Source organism: Astatotilapia calliptera, chromosome 4, assembly GCF_964374335.1.
Source record: "Astatotilapia calliptera chromosome 4, fAstCal68.1, whole genome shotgun sequence".
NCBI lineage: Eukaryota > Metazoa > Chordata > Actinopteri > Cichliformes > Cichlidae > Astatotilapia > Astatotilapia calliptera.
This window is the reverse complement of record NC_137425.1, coordinates 12,064,685-12,081,457: the sequence shown is the minus strand read 5'-3', so window position 1 is coordinate 12,081,457 and position 16,773 is coordinate 12,064,685. Positions and strand designations below refer to the sequence as shown.

The window sequence follows — 16,773 nt, the reverse complement described above, 5'->3', positions numbered from 1 at the left end:
TATATATATATATATCTATCTAGATATCCCTTTACTCACTAGGAAATTAATGTTCATCCATCTGGTATGATTTCCAGGGATTTGAGAAGACATGCAGCACCTGCAGTGATATCAATAAAGTCCGAGAACAAAATGATTGCTTACTCGGAGGCTTTACTTGAACAAGGGTGAACAAATATAATATAATTTGTTCACCCTCTAAAACTTCCCACTCACCGTGTACATTTGCTGAAAAGACTATGACATCAATCCAAAATAATTTCCTGTTTATTGTCAGAGGTATAATTATGATTAAACGACAGCAACAGCAGCAATTAAAGCTTTAGTGCAAAGTGTATCCGTTGTAGTAATGACTGCATGAAAGCATCTGGAGACTTAAATCCAAGACTCGTTCTAACCGGTGGGAGAGGCAACACGGACATAACACAATATGCTCGATCGCTGCTGGGCTGCAGTCATTAAAGATAAAGTCATGTTTGCAATGGTATGGAAAATGATGAAGAGCCTTCACTAACACGTTTAAAAGGTGTACCAAACAAAACTGTTGGTTTTTATATGTTTTGACAGCCACGAGCGTATCTGCTTTATAAACATTTGTGTCATTGAAGGTTGGAGGTGTTCTTGGTTTGTCTGCCAGCAGACTCAGAGTGGTCCCTGTGAGGCTTTGGGGGAAATTTGTCTTTCCAGCTCCACCAGGAGAGCTGGAAGGATGCTGTCCAGTAAGGCCAGTCCTTCCCAGGAGCACCTCAGACCCCTGACAAGGAAAAAAGAAAAAAAAGACACAAATGATTTAACCTTCAAGCTGTAGAGACGTTTTAAATACCGTATGCTGGGGAAATCAGAACAGACTATTCCCCTTATTTTCTGTCACCTCATGCACCAAACAGTTATATAATAAGGGAAATATTATCAAATAATAAAAACAATTGTTAGGTTGGCTTCCGCACAGGTAAGGAAACTTAAAGAGAAAATTAAACATCGTAAGTCACCTGTCATCGAGAATCAGCTGTCCGCTCTGGAGCAACTCTTGGACGACAATGGATTCACCAAAAACTTCATCAAGGCCAGTTTGTGGGCTGAACATCTCCCAGTGCTGTTAACATAATTTAAAAAAAAAAAAAAGTGTCTGTGAACTGAACATTATCTGCCGTGACAGAAAATACAATGAAAGATTTATTTTGTGTGCTTTACCTTATGATTAATGCCCTCAGTCATTCTCATTCCCATCACCAACACCTCCTCCAATCTGCCAAGCAAACATCTTTCATAACTTAAACTGAATACAGAACAGCAAGGACAGAACAGAAAGAGTAAAAGGCCTGAATACAAGTCTCATAATAGCATCTCACAAGGACAGAATGTTTGAGAGAACAAGCACATGTGCCACGGCCTCAACGCTCAGTGTGATAAATTACACTGTGGACTGTCTCAGACTTCACTGCTACATTTCACATGCTCAGAGCATTTCTGGGCATCTGTCTCTGCCTGGAAGTGCAACGGCGTACAATTCAAGATGGCCAAGCTGAAGCCGCCTCCGCGTCCCGTGTCCCCAATGCCGCACTTCACGGATCCACACGTCAGGCTCCAGAGTCTGGGTCCGGGCCTCTCGAACAACACCTCCCTCCCCCAGAGGAACAAACCGCCCATGTGCTCCTGTGTCAGAGACAACAATATAAAAAGCACAGTTTCCAACAGGAGCATAACCGGAGTGATTTAGTGCTTTACATCTAAGTATTACCTGGGCCGACACCGATGTATTGGTTGCCTTTCCAGTAGCTGATATTGTGATGACTCACTGAGTTCTACATTACACAGAGAAAAACATTTACTGAGTGTTTATGAGGGAGAATAGTAAAACTGTCATATTACGGAGATTTAATGAAGACAGAAAACCAAACACAAAGTTAAAAAGAAGCTTAAAAATACAACTTAGTAGACTCTGCTGGGGAAAAACAATATAAATCTTTGGTTTTCGATAGAACTGGACATTTAAATCTCGCTCAATAACCTCGAAAACATCCGATGACTCTAAATTATACAAGAAAAATATGGATGCCTATAAAACAGAGGACTGAACATGTAGTTTGTTGTACGGATTTTGTTTTTTTACAATTAAGAGTGAAGGAAGACTTTTTTTTTGCATGAACTGTAAACAGTGAAGCCACTATCAGTCAGATTGAGATGACTTGAGCTTTGTGATATGGCACGTTATTCTGAAAGCAGTCATCAGAAGATGACGACACTGGTCGTAAAGCGATGGACACAATGAGTGACAACACTCACATAGACTGTGGCGTTCACCATTATAAACCACCAACAACCTGAACTGTTGCTACAAGGCAGGATGGATCCATGCTTTCATGTTTATGTCAATTTCTGACCCTACCATCCGAAAGCTGCAGCAGAAATTGAGAATCATCAGATCTGGCAACATTTTTCAATCTTCTATTATCCAATTGTGGTGAGACCGTGGGAATTGTAGCTTCAGTTTCCAGTTGTTAGCTGACAGGATGGTATCTGGCATGCTTCTTGAAGATTTGGTGTGGTGTGCAGTCAGAGATGCTCTTCTGCAAACCTTGGCTGTAACGAGTGGTTATCTGAGTTACTGTTGCCTTCAAGTCAACCTGGTCATTCTCTTCTGACCTCTTAACATTAACAAGGCATTTTCTACCAAGGAAGTGTTGCTGAGTGGTACTTTCACTTTTTCAGGCCATTCTCAGTAAACCCTAGAGATGGTTGTGTGGGAAACTCGCAGCAGATCTGCAGTTTCTGAAATACTCAGACCAGCCTGTCTGGCACAAATAACAATGCCACATTGTGAGTCACTGAAATCAGCGCTCTTCTATTAATTCTGATGCTCAGTTTGAATTTCAGCAGGTCGTCTTGACCGTGTCTACATGCCTAAATGCAATGAGTTGCTGCCACTTGATTGGCTGGCTAGGTATTTGTGTTAATAAGCATTTAAACAAGTGTACCAAGGAAGTGTTTTTCTTTTATTTATTTTCTCTTTTCATTCTCCGAACCTTCCTTCGATTTAACATATCATTTTTGTGTATAAAACGGATGCATGATAAGGTGAAGCGTTAAAGTACGGTTTTGTTACAGCAAAGACTTACATGTCTTGCAAAATTCGACACCTCGTACTGTTGAAAGCCGTGCTGGTGCAGAGTCTTCCTGGCGCGCTGGTACATTTCTGCTGTCACATCCTCGGAGGGCATCGTCACTGCACCGCACTCAACCTGTTTAAAAAGCTGAGTGCCTCGCTCCAGGGTCAGCTGGTACAGAGACACGTGATCATCACACACCCTCAGCAGCTCAGACAACTCTATTTCCCAGGATTCAACGGTTTGTTTGGGACGTCCGAACATGACATCCACCGACACCCGACCAGGGCACAGCCTCCTGGCCTCTTCGATAGTCTGCAAAGCCTTGTGGGAGTCGTGGTCTCTTCCCAGACTTTTCAAGTCATCATCCTGCAAAGACTGAAGATAGAAAGTTTGATCAGAGTTGTTCCATAAAATGAAAAAAGTTCTCACCTTACCCTTTCAGAATCAAATTATTAATGTAATTTTCAGAGTTACATCACCTCATAATACATATAAGTGGGTCAACATTTTTGAATTGTGTTATTTTTCCAATATTATCGAGTCAGGAGATAGACAGATGGAAAGATTAACCTCTGAAAACACATTTAAGTTCTGTTCCAACTGAAATCTACAATATAAAATCCAAATTGCAATTTTCATTGCATGCAATTTCATGTCTATGATGCAGAGCAAAAGAAACAAGCACTGGTACCCTAGATGTGTGATTTGGACCTGACAGGACTAAACTTCAAAAAGTGCGTTTTAAATAAATGTCATCACACAGAAGAGGGAATTTTAAAAAAAACATGAACACAATGATAGGCCTTGAGTGTAACGTTGCAACCAACCACTAAATGCTTTGAGTAAAACAGCTGGAAGGCCCTGCTTTTCCATGGGCTTTCATGAGCACCCGAGGATTACGCTCACCTGGACCCCGATGGAAAATCGGTTCACCCCGGCACGGCAATAGTCCTCTAACCTGGACTTTCCCGCAGGAGTGGGGTTGACTTCGAGGGTGACCTCGGCCTCATCCGAGAGATTCACCTGCCTGGAAACAGTCTCGAGGATCGCAGCAAAGATGGAGGGGTGGGCCAGGCTTGGAGTCCCACCTCCAAAGAACACTGAGGTGATGCTACAAATGAAAACCAGAGTGTGATCTCAGCTGCAGTTTACAGTTACTGATTGTCAGGTTTAATAAATGCACATACCAGGATACTTGACTGAGTCGCAGCAGTGTCTCAGTCTCCATCTGAAGGCACTTAGTCATGATATGGTCATTGTTCTCTTTGGATATGTACTTATTGAAATTGCAGTAGGAGCACCTCCTGAGACAGTAAGGCCACTGGGGGAGGAAGAACCTTATAGTCATGACACAGCCCACTTATGCTTAAATCAGGTGAGTCAACATGCAGTTACGGATACATGTGCGCGTGATGTTCTCAGAAAAAGAAGCTATAGCTCACGTGCACATAAAGAGACGCGCGCTCTGTGATTTGTGGAGAAGCCGCACATTCAGACACATCTTCGGTTACTTCTCCGACCGAGAAGTGCTGCAGTCGGGGAGGGAGGACACGACTGACCGCATTTAATGTGCGTCTCATCATTTTGGAGACAGCGTTTGTTTCGCCACGGGAGATTACATTCTCCGACCCGAACCAGAGGTTACTTCAATACCCGGCTTCATCACTCAAACGGTATGCGTTTCTGTGACAACAAAGTAGCTACAAAATAGCGTAAATTCACTTTGTATTTACGCTATTTGAAGGTGCAGTCAAGTCGCTCCAACCGGAAATACATGGAGCGATTTCCTCTTCATGTTCCCGGTTTGGCCACAGCGGGGCGCTGTTTTACCACAGTAAGAAATACCCGAAGCACAAGAGGGTCAGCCAGGTTTTTAGGTTTGCAACATTTGCTTTTGGTGAAAAATATGTATTTTCACACAACATCTTTTCCAGTTTTACCCAAAACGTGAAAACGTTGCAGCGGTAAGGATTTAAATATATTCTAACGCTAAAGTAGAAATGGAAAGAAACTCCTTGAACTCTTGGGATTTATTATATAACCATGTATGACCTTTACAACCATTAAACACTACGATCAATGTTATGTCATAACAAATCTCTGTAAGTACCATCTTCAGTTATCATTATTATCGCAACATTAATGAACTCCTTGCTTGTGTGGGACTTGCACATGTGTTATGTAACTATGAGACTATCAAAATGAATTATTTCTTTGTTTTTCTTTTCTTTTTTTTGACATTTCAGGTCTAACTGTAATACACTCATATTTATATAGCATTTTCCACTCTAACCACTCAAAGGGCCTTTAAACTTCATACTGAATGGCCCTAGCCAGGATTTAACCAGGAACCCTCTCTCTGTGAAGTGAAATTGGTAATCATTGGCATCAAGGCACTCTTTGACCTCTGCTTGTCATGTAGGGTTATATATTATAACTCCTATTCTTTCTTTGCACTAACCTGGTCAAATGTGGCCCTTGAACTCTGTCACCACCACCCCATAACAGACAAGGCACACACAGTTTTGAAGTTTCAAGAGTCCCTAAAATTCATAGTTTTCCTTGATTTTACTAATGGTAGTGAATCTGAAATACATTTGGATAGATACAGGTCAAATCTGACCCCAAATAGACTCACTGTATATAAAATTTGCAAAAGAATCAAACAGTATTAAATATTTATAACACGTAGGGTATTTTTGCTGTTGTCAAAGTTTAAAATGGTTCAAATTTGACAACATGCTGGAAGGTGAATAGTATTGTTAGTACGTATTCTATGATTTAGAGGCTGATTTTAGGCTATTTCTGATTAAAATATGATTTATATGGGCCTTATATTGAAAATGATGCAGTTTATTTAGGAGCCTATGAATCATAAGTAATCTTTGTTGGGCACACCTGTTCAACTGCTTGTTATTACTTCTAGGCTGAACTACATTCAGCATTATCAAGATGTCCTAAAACTCTCTGAAAAGGTTTCAGCTGATCCAAAATGCTGCAGCAAGAGTTCTGACAGGGTCCAGAAAGAGACAGCTTGTCTTCATTGGCTCTCTATTAAATCCAGAATCGAATTTACAATTCTGATCCTATCATAAAAGGTCTTGAATACTCAGCCCCCACTTTATCTTAAAAACCTCACAGTACTCTATCACCTCTACAGAGCACTCTGCTCTGAGACATTGGGAGACAGGCACACTCTCTACTTTTAAGATTAGGCTTAAAACTTTTTTTTAAGGCTTAAAGTTTATAGTTAGGGCTGGATCAGATAACCCTCAGTCCTAATGTAAACCTTCCCTTTGTGGGAAGGCTGCTTGGGGATTCCCACAATGCTCAGTGTTTCTTCTTAATTTACCTTTTTAAGTGTTTATACATCACTCAGCATTTAATCATGAGTCATTATTAATATCTGGTTCTCTTCCACAGCGTGTCTTTATGCTGTCTTCCTACCCTCACTCCCAACTGGTTGCGACAGATAGCTGTACCTCCCTGAGCCTGGTTCTGCTGGAGGTTTATTCTTCCTAAAATGAAGTTTTTCCTCTCCTGTCACCAAAGCCATAGCTCATGGGTTCATATGATTGCTGGGGTTTTCCTCTGTTTTCTCTGTATTATTGTATGGTCTTTACCTTACAATATAAAGCGCTTTAAAGCTAGAGTTGTTGTGATTTGGCAATGTATATAATTGAATTGAATAATACAAATATCTGGCACCAACTCAGTGGACCGACACATGTAACCATAGTCAAGACAACCTAGAGACTTTCAAGGGTATGGTTGGGCTGATCCACTGGTAGATTATGTGGGAATTCTTATGAGCATAGCTGATACATTAAATAAAGACACAAGTCTATATTTGGAAAATAAATGTGTGTCCCACTAACACACGATGAAACTAACTAATGAGATATTGATTTTTCCGAAGCCTAGCACACAGACAGTAACACAGCCTAGAACAGCTGCTTTAAAAACGGATTATTTTTTAACTAAAGATTAAAAATATAAATCAGGATTATAGGCAATAAATGTCTTCATCATTCTGATATGACTGCAATCATGGATCCATGTCGGTGCTACTCATCATCAGATGAGTGTGATCCTCACTTGATAATTCAAATCAAAACAAATAACGCATGCATGTATACCTGCTCTCATTTTGTTGCCATGATGCCAGGTCTCTCTTGGAAATGAGATTTTTAATCTCAATGAGATTTTTACCTGGATAAATAAAGGATTAATAATAATAAAATTTACTGCAATATAATTTCCAAAATAAGACAGTGTTCATACATTCAATCAGTAATAAATCTAAAGCTTTAATTACACATAGATTAATATTAATGTCAATAAATGTGAATATGTTCACTGCCAGCTTCCAGCCCTGAGGTCATTTTCCACTTAATGTAAAATCTAGTGACCAGTTATCTAATCAGCAGATACAGTGAGGCAGACAGAGGGAGAGACGAGAAACACACAGGAATATATTTTCACCGAACTCAAATGTGTGAAGTCGGTTCAAGGAAAGGTTTTAATAATTTCCAAATTAAAAAAAAAACAAACAAACTACTGAATCTGTGATGTGAAGCTGCCAAATGGATACAAGGAAGAAAGGTAGGCTTTCCATTAACCATGAAAACATGACAAAGAAAGGATTTGATGTGGTTTCTCTTTGCTCTAGGCACAAAGGCACAAAGGGGAATATTCTCAAGTTGCATGTCAGGCAGGGACTGTGGGAAAATACCTAAAGGTGGAGAAGGAGGAGTTGAACCTTGGGTTTAACTTTAACAATAAAAATCAAACTACCCTACTTACTGTTAGATTTTACTGCACACATGTACCATAAGTTATGTTCAGAAAGTAGGATGAACCAGACACATGCACACACAGCCCTTTTCAAACATGCTTTGCATTGCATTGATATCAGAAAAAGTATAAAATAAGACAAACACAAACAATATGATGTTAATGATGTTAATTGCTGATATTGTAGCTTCTTTTGACATTTTTTTTATTGTTTTCTGAGTTTATTACACACTTAAAAAATATATCTTTATCAATCTGATCCCAATTGAATTTCTGTTTTTTTTTTAATTTTTAAAGGTGGTGCCATAGAATTAAGGCTCATGGTGGTTGGTAGCAGTGGACCTTCTCAGTTCCTACTAACCAATTCCATACTTGGGAGACAGGTGTTTTCTAAGGATGTCACCAGCCTTTCTGGCAGCATAAAGAACAACGGTGAGCTGGCTGGTAGACGAGTGGCAGTGATCAATGGACCAAACATCTATGATAAGGATATATCTAAACCTAAGAGGAAGATGGAGCTAAGGAGGTCCAAGTGCTTATGTATACCTGGTCCCCATGCATTTCTTGTTGCCTTTGACATGGAGAAAATCTCCCCCAATGATGTGAGAACCTCCAGACTGATGAGGGAACGCTTTGGAAGACACTGTCTGAGACACGCCATGGTCCTCCTGGCCTATGAAGGAAATCAGAATAGAGCTGCCTTGGAAGATAGGGTGAAGAAGACAGATTGGCATCTGCGAGAACTCATCGAGAAGTACGGTGGACGCTTTCACCTTTTCAACAAGAACTGGAGAGATCGAAGTCAGGACAGAGAGCTGTTGAAGAAGATAGAGCTGATGGTTGCCTCGTTAGGAGGAGGCTACTTCTCCAGCAGAACTTTCCAGAAGGCAGAGGACTGTGTAAAGAAGGAGGAGAATAAGCTTAGGAAGCAGCGAGCAGCAGAGATAGAGAAGGCATGGGCTGAGATGGAAAAGCAATACATGGAAGAGGAGCTGTACTTCCAGAAGGATGCCTATACGGCTAATATTGGCGCAGAGATTAGAGCTCAAGCGGAGATCGACAACAGCTGGCTCAGGACGTCCCTAGTCAGAGGCCTGGGGACGGGTTTTGTTGTGGGGGCTGTGATGGGTGCGCTGGCCGGGTCTATAGAGGGCCCAGGAGGGATGGTTCTCTATGGGATCATAGGTGGTGCAGTGGGTGGATCAGCAGGGGGAACTGCACAGGTGGCAATAAAGCATATGGACAACAGAATGGCCCCGACTGCCAGACTGAACTTCAACTCAATCTTTATTAACCGCTTCTTTGCAGCTCCTCGTACATGACAAAGGGAACTGACTGATGACCTGATGAAAATAAAAAACTTACTCTTTGTATCCAACTTCTGGTTAGGTAGCTTTCTGACTTACTTGATAACAAACTAGATAGCCGTCTTAAGCCCTCTTTCATCTCAAGAACATACGTGTAGTACGAGACTATTTCGACAGAAAACTTGAAAGGTTTCCAGTGGCATCAATTCAAACTGTGACAACCAGTTTAAACTATAAATAGGCCTATTATAAATAAATGAAGCTGTGATTTTAGCACATTTATAGCAGATTTGTGTGAACACTTTATATTTTATTCAACCTCCACCTCTTCCTGGTGCCTTGCTGTGGATTAGTTGAAGTGCAACTCAAATAACATGTAGGGCGGAGTCTTAGCTGAACACGCCATTGTCTAAAGCGCTGCCACTTTCCTAGACAATCCACATACCTCAGTACACCTGTTCAGTGTGAACCAGTGAAGTTTCTGTGTATTATTAACTAAATTAACAAGTACAAGCCATACAGACACCGCTCCTACCCAGAAAAGATCGACTAAGTAAAGGTAAGATCACATTTCCTTTAATACTTTTTAACAAACGTGTCTGTTTTCACAAAGTTACCTGTGTGCTGATTTCATGTTAGTCCTCTCAATCTTTTATGGCCATGTTGCATAATCGTAAACTGTTTCCTATGTTACAAGGGAGTACAAGGGAGTCTGAACTGAGGATTGCACATTACATTAAAACGATCTTGAGAATTTAGTGAGTTCATTTTTGTTTTGAGTAGTAGCTTCCTCATGACACAAGAAAACTATTTGGCAAATACCAGTTTGACTGCATATTTTGCTGCCTCTGTTTGTTATCTATCTGCTGGTGCTCACACTGGCTGTGACAGTGGCAATCAAAACACGCAGAGATAGAAAGAGATAACGGGGTAAAGTTCAACAGCAGGGCATTAAAGTATAATCATGTCCAGTTGTTTCTGCCTCTTTAGTCTGTGTAGAATGAGAGTAATCCATTCTGTATGAGAACACAATGTTAAAACATGACGCCCTGAATTCCAGTGAAAATATTTCTGCCATGAGTAAATCCGCCTTCTCTCACGCGAAATGTGAGCTGAATCCTGAATTTTTACTGTTGTTTAATAAGCATGGATTTTAAAGTCAAACCTTAAGTATCTGTGTCTAAAATCTTGGGTTGTGGTGGTACTAAGGTGTCTGAAGTGTGATTAGAAAATATCCCACAGGTCATTGCACCAACACCACCAACCTGAACTGTTGATTGCAAAGGAGTGCGGATCCATGCTTTTGTTTACTCCAAATTCTGATTCTAACATCTGAACATGGCAGCAAAGTGAAACTGAGAGTCATTTGTCCAGTCTTTTATTGTCTAATGTTGGTGATCCTGTGCAAACTGTAGCCTCCGTTTCCTGTTCATGGTTTACAGAAGTGGCACCTGGTGTGGTCTTCTGCTACTGAAGCCCATCTGCTTCAAGGAGATGCTCTTTTGCATACTTTGGCTGTAAAAAGTAGTTATTTGAGTTATTGTTGCCTTCCTTGAAGCAGTCTGGTCATTCTCCTCTGACCTCTCACTGGATACAATCTCTTTTTCAGACCATTCTCTGTAAAGCCTAGAGATGGTTGTGCAGGAAAACCCCAGTAGCCCAGGGTGATTCTCTGCCAAGTACTATGCTACATCGAATGTCATTTAAATTACGTTCTTCCCCATTCTTATGCTCAGTTTCAACTTCACATCATTCTGACTATTTCTACATGCCTAAATGTATGAGTTGCTGCTATGTGATTGGCAGATTAGATATTTATGTTAACGAGCAATTAAACGGACTCACCTAACAAAGTGGCCAATCAATGTATGACTAATACACTTGAAAATTCATAAAACATACGATAAGCATCTTGTAATATGAGTAACAGTGACTAGTACTTTTGATACTTGTGTACCGTCATAGTGCGCAAGTAAAATCCTGGATGCAGGATTGAGCATTTACACAATTATGTGTTAAAAACACAAATCTACTTTATAGTACTTTATAGTACTTTTAAGTTTGGACTGTTAACAAGATGGTTTCATTGCATTTGTTTATCAAACGACTTCTGTTGGCACTTCTCACTTACTCTTAGGTATCACTTTTGGTTTAGTCTTTGCTTTACTATTCAAACACAACACTCCCTTAAAAGACTTCGATATGCACAGCAGGAAAAAGCTCTGTTTCTTACTTTTTCTGACATAATTTCTTTTTCAGATCATGGCCTCTACCATCTGCTTGCTCCCTGAAAAGCACTTCTTGTGCTTTCTGTGTAGGGACATCTTCACCAGCCCCGTAACCATACCATGTGGACACAGCTTTTGCTTGTCCTGCCTGTCCAAATACTGGACACGACATCAGTTGAAATACTGCCCTCACTGCAGGAGACTGTTCACAGACAAGCCTGATCTCAGTGTCAACCACATACTGGCAGACATATCTGAAAACTACAGGAAGTCTCGACCACAGAAACCACCAGATGAGGAAACGGTACTCTTTTGTCTGTTATCTAATAACAGGTAATCTAATCTAACAAATCTAGTGTATTTTTGTGTGCTGATGCAAATCGTTTGCACGTTCACAGGTTATAGATGTTAACCAAATGATTCAGGAAAGGGTGCAGAAGATAGAAAGACTGAAATACTCTCTCGGGCTACAAAAGGTGAGTGGAAATATCTATAAAATTTAAACATGTATAACATAATTTATATTTTTTCTTTATTTTCCTTTGATCTGTACATCATTAAATGATGTTGCTGTCCAATCAGAACTCTTACCTCAGAGAGGTGCGAGAGAGTCAGAAGATCTTCTCTGCACTTGTAAATGCTATGGAGAAGAGCCATAAAGCTGTTGTTGCTGCAATTGAGGAGAGGCAGAGAGAAGAGGAGAGCAAGGTAGAAACACTGGTCAAAGAGATCGAACAGGAGATTGAGGAGCTGAGGAAGGAGACCAAAGAACCGGACCCTCAGATCTCTGGTGATCAGAGTGACGACTTGAAGCGACCTGCCAAGGTAAGTTATCTCCATCTACTGCCAAATGCATGATGATGATGATGTGATTTGAAGCATAATTGTAAAATCTTTCCAACACTGCGAATGCTATTTAGCCCTGTGAGATGAAGGACTGGTCCAAGGTTACCATAGAAACTGATCCTTGTATTGGAGTCACCAGAAGAGCACTGTCAGACGTGTTGGAACAAATAAAGTTAGAAGTCAACAGACTCTCCAAAGCTGGTGGGTGGTGCTGTTTTAATCTTGCGTGCATCATATCAATCTTAAAAGATAAATTCATTGACATTCTTTTTTTCCCCCTGTTGTTCATTTTTAGAACTTAAGAGAATCGAGAAATACTCAGGTAAGGTTCTCGCTGTGCAGAAATACATTTTATCAACTTTACAAAAATGATTAGGGATTGAAGATTATTTTTGTGGATAATATCAAAAATATAACCATAATTCAGCTTCATTTTGAGTTCAAAATTTAACTGCATGAATTTTCAGCTGTTGTGAATAGCTGAAAATGAACGAGCACTGTTTGACTAATTCTTGACTTTTTGCTCTTTTTCTCCTTTCTTTGCTCTTTTTTCTTTTTAGTGGATGTTAACCTAAGTGCTAAAACAGCAAACCCTTTCCTTTGGGTCTCAGATGACAGAAAGCAGGTGAGGCACACGGATAAGCTTCAGGAAGTACCGGAGAACCCCAAGAGGTTTGACAGAGTGGGAAATGTTCTGGCCAAAGAAAGCTTCACTGGCGGGAGGTGCTACTGGGAAGTGGAGGTTGGGGAGAAGATAGAATGGGCCCTAGGTGTTGCCAGACAGTCCGTAAACAGGAAAGGCAAGTTCACAGTGTGCCCTGCAAATGGTTTCTGGACCTTAAGCCTGAAAGCTGGAGGCCAGTACATTGCAAACACCTCTCCTGTCACCCAGTTGGCTCTAGACCAACGACCCAAGAAGTTTGGAGTGTTTCTGGATTACAACGAAGGTCGTGTGTCCTTCTACTGCGCAGACTCTGGAGTCCACATTCAGACCTTCACGGATAAGTTCACAGATCGGCTCCATCCATTCTTCAGTCCTGGTCGCATGCATGGAGGCAGAAATGCAGCTCCTCTAGTCATCTGCTCAAGTTTTTGCAACATCTAAACCTCATTCCAGTTTAAAAAGAGTTACTTGTTGGTTCTTGTTATCTCCTTAATATTTATCTAGCGTGATTAATGTGTTTATTTATTTACAAAGCTATTGAACAATGAGCCACATTTTCCCTGTCAGAGCAGGCTACTGAACAAGATGGTGCAAAAGGACTACGTCAGTACACTTGAAAACTTCAATGAAACGCATAAACAGACTGAAAAAAGAAAAAAGTGTGGCAGTAAATAATAGATGGCTGTCATAAATGAACAAGTGAGTGAAAGTAGAAAAAAAGAGGATTGCTGAGTTGGATGGATGCGCGGGGCTGCAGGGTTGGGACAGAGGTTGACGAGAAGCAGGGAAAGCGGGGGGGAGGGCACAGTAAAACAGCAGGGCATTGTGCCCGTACACCAGGCACTGGGAGACACACTCAAACACATTCACGCATTCACACACCGACACAGTCGTGCACAGAAGTGCGTGCTTCAGCCCACCGCCACACAGACACACTGGCATCTCGCAGGGCAGCCCCATCTCCAGTCCTGTCCTGGGTGTTGGAGCTGAGAGACAGAGAGCCTCCCCTGCTCTCTGGCCTTCCTGTTGACTGAACTGAATTCTCAGGGCTGTCATTCACAACTTCAGGCATTCACAGCTCAACTACAAAACCTACGGAGCTTCAGGCAAACCGTAAACTGTGAATCATCTCCGGGAGGAGCAGTGAAAGTTCAGCGACCTCTATTTCAGGTAAATATTCCTCATAATAACCATTTCATTAATATTGTTTGGACATTTCCAAATGTCAGAAATGTCTTCACTATGGCTTAAGAGCAAATTTATGCGATGTGCTTTGTTAGTTTGTTAGTTTCCAACACATGTATGTACTGGAAGTGGCTTTTCTTCCATTGTGTTATCTGCAAAACTTCCTAGGAATGAAATGGACATTTTAGTAATGAGATCTGGGAATATTCCAGGGCCCTCTGTTATTTTAATATGGTTTATCCACTGTCATCTGCACCAAACATCACAATAATCTTTAAGAATTAGTTTTACTGGAGTCAAAACTCAAACTAAATAACTGAACTAAATAGTAAAATGCATCCCATTGGTCCTCAATGTCCTGCTGCATATGTATCGATCTTGTTATGAATGGATCGTATAAACAGTATTAGTAAAATTGTAGCTGTAACAAACAGAAGACACAGGTTCTCCTGGCCCACTCTACAGGCTTTCATGAAAGCTGCTTGTGTTCCGAGTCTCCTCATGTTTTTCTGAGATAATCCACCACCCGGCAAGGCGTAGCTCGACACCCACAGTCATGTCAAAGAAAACTATTCTCTGCAGTTCTTACTGGAATCCAACAGGCCTCCCAGCCTGATTCCAAATATTTATGATAACTATATGCTCCAATAGTATTTTCATACTTTACTAATGTTATGCTAGTGGTTGTTGTGGTAAATAACAACAGCATGTGATGTAATATCCAGTGTGTCTCTGAGAGTTTTCTTGCACTGCTTGTTTGATTACTAAGAGAATAACCCGGCTGGTGCGACTATTTTATGTTTTGTTAATTTTAGGATATCAATCCACATCAAACTGACCTCATCGACGCCATCATCCACAGACGGCGGAGTGGACCACGGCATTTCGAGCAATATAGACTGTCACATTTCTTTGTGGGACTATAAGTTTGGCCTGTGCAGAGACTAATATATCAGAGACAAGTCCATCTGTCTTTCGCCATGGCTACCACGGGCATGCAGTTGCTGGGTCTGATCCTTTCCATCGTGGGCTGGGTGGGTGGGTTAGTAGTTTGTGCCATCCCCCTGTGGCGGGTCACCGCCTTCATCGGTAACAACATAGTGACAGCTCAGATCATTTGGGAAGGCCTTTGGATGAATTGCATAGTGCAGAGCACAGGTGAGATCCAGTGTAAGGTGTACGATAGCTTGCTGGCTCTGCCCAGCGACATGCAGGCCGCCCGCGGCCTCACTGTGTTGTCCATCCTGCTCTGTGGCCTGGCTCTGGCTCTGGGGGTCCTAGGAGTCAAGTGCACTAAATGCATCGGCGTAAACAGCCTTAAAGCCCGCATTGCTCGCATTTCTGGCTCCCTTTTTGCCATCGCGGGGTTTCTTTACCTTGTGCCCGTCTGCTGGACTGCCCACTCCATCATCAGGGATTTCTATGATCCACATGTGGCAGCTCCACACAAGCGTGAGCTCGGCCCTGCCCTTTACATCGGCTGGGGGGCATCAGCCTTGCTTCTAATTGGGGGGTCACTGCTCTATGCGGGGTCAAGTCCTCCCGGAATCCCAGGCTCTCCCACTTTCAGCAGTGGAGAGAGCAGTCCACGCAGGGCACCTGCCACACAAGTCAAAGGTTATGTCTAAAATGTCTGAAGGCCTTCCACAAATCCACCCCGAATGATGTCAAACCTGTCTTTTCTCCTCTTGACATTGATTCATGTAATTATTTTTTATTAAGTGTCACTTTTCTTTTGTTGTCTTGAGAAACGTCACAGGAGGCTGAAAACTGAACTTGTTTTATTATGTCATACCTGATACCCTTCAATAACACTCTTTCTCTGTCTGCCAGTTAAATACAATAAACGTTGTATGCTCTGTGGAGGAAAAATGGTGTGTGTTTACATTTGTACCATTACATATATTAAAGCTCCTCAAAATACTTGTTTTACAAGGAAAAACCTTTGAGTCATTTATGTAAACACTACGAGGGGTTCTGCTGAATGAAGAAGAACAATAGAACAATGGAGATGTGTGTGCATTAGCATGTGGTGCCATATTTTTCAGTGTGTGTGTGTGTGTTGTCCTGTCTTCCATCTCATTTTCCTTATCTGAGTTACTCTATACGGCGGGAACAAAGAAAAATACATGATCCTTTTTTCACTTCATAAAGATCCTGCTATTTCTTCTAATAAAATCACATCATACAGTTATCTCCAGCAGATAACTGTATGATAACAAGCAAAAACCAGATTGAGCCTGAATCACTATCTGTCTTTGCATGTGTTCATGTAGTACAATTCCAAGCACCATCTTTATTCATGAGATATTATCCTTGTTCTTAAACCTGATTGATTGCACTGTAGGTGACTGTAAATATAATCGTAGTTGTGCGGGCATGCATTAATCTATCAGTTCCTTTGCTTTCTGTCTGTGACAGCAGAAGACAGAGCAACACAATGCCACTCTATAGAGCATTACAGCACCACAATAACAATAGCCACTAGTGTTCCAAGTGCCAGGTAGTGACTCACACATGACCTAAGTAGGCCTTTACCAGTGCTGGTAGAGTAATGATGTGAATACTGTAAGTCTGTGGCATTTTACTGTATGCTTACAAAGAAGACAACAGAGGGAGACGAGTGCACTAGTTACATT

General features: G+C 41.3%; 4 protein-coding genes across 8 annotated transcripts; 3 read left to right on the top strand and 1 right to left on the bottom strand.

Annotated features, from left to right (window-relative positions):
* Positions 1 to 249: 249 nt before the first annotated feature.
* rsad1 (radical S-adenosyl methionine domain containing 1) lies at positions 250 to 4,690 on the bottom strand. The gene is made up of 9 exons (XM_026164747.2): positions 4,550 to 4,690; positions 4,295 to 4,428; positions 4,014 to 4,218; positions 3,117 to 3,482; positions 1,739 to 1,802; positions 1,506 to 1,653; positions 1,192 to 1,246; positions 990 to 1,093; positions 250 to 754 (listed from the first exon to the last, which is right to left on the bottom strand). Exons 1-9 carry the CDS (start codon positions 4,688 to 4,690, stop codon positions 643 to 645), a joined length of 1,329 nt encoding a protein of 442 aa, XP_026020532.1. The 3' UTR covers positions 250 to 642.
* LOC113020630 (GTPase IMAP family member 9) lies at positions 4,345 to 9,498 on the top strand. 3 transcript variants are annotated; one of them, XM_026164753.2, is made up of 2 exons: positions 4,345 to 4,482; positions 8,202 to 9,498. In XM_026164753.2, the coding sequence occupies exons 1-2, from the start codon at positions 4,470 to 4,472 to the stop codon at positions 9,224 to 9,226; spliced, it is 1,038 nt and encodes a 345-aa protein (XP_026020538.1). In that variant the 5' UTR covers positions 4,345 to 4,469; the 3' UTR covers positions 9,227 to 9,498. The 3 variants fall into 3 exon arrangements, with proteins under 3 accessions (XP_026020538.1, XP_080156947.1, XP_026020537.1); XM_080300821.1 differs by lacking the exon at positions 4,345 to 4,482 and adding an exon at positions 4,644 to 4,780; XM_026164752.2 differs by lacking the exon at positions 4,345 to 4,482 and adding an exon at positions 7,498 to 7,712.
* A 113-nt stretch (positions 9,499 to 9,611) lies between these two features.
* On the top strand, positions 9,612 to 16,006 carry btr02 (bloodthirsty-related gene family, member 2). 3 transcript variants are annotated; one of them, XM_026164750.2, is made up of 8 exons: positions 9,612 to 9,770; positions 10,654 to 11,743; positions 11,838 to 11,915; positions 12,022 to 12,264; positions 12,360 to 12,486; positions 12,581 to 12,607; positions 12,846 to 14,119; positions 14,950 to 16,006. In XM_026164750.2, the coding sequence occupies exons 2-7, from the start codon at positions 11,474 to 11,476 to the stop codon at positions 13,388 to 13,390; spliced, it is 1,290 nt and encodes a 429-aa protein (XP_026020535.2). In that variant the 5' UTR covers positions 9,612 to 9,770; positions 10,654 to 11,473; the 3' UTR covers positions 13,391 to 14,119; positions 14,950 to 16,006. The 3 variants fall into 3 exon arrangements, with proteins under 3 accessions (XP_026020535.2, XP_026020534.2, XP_080156946.1); XM_026164749.2 differs by having other exon boundaries at positions 9,617 to 9,770; positions 11,471 to 11,743; XM_080300820.1 differs by lacking the exon at positions 9,612 to 9,770 and having other exon boundaries at positions 9,798 to 11,743.
* cldnk (claudin k) lies at positions 15,115 to 15,762 on the top strand. The gene has a single exon (XM_026164754.2). The coding sequence runs from the start codon at positions 15,115 to 15,117 to the stop codon at positions 15,760 to 15,762; it is 648 nt and encodes a 215-aa protein (XP_026020539.1).
* Positions 16,007 to 16,773: the final 767 nt, after the last annotated feature.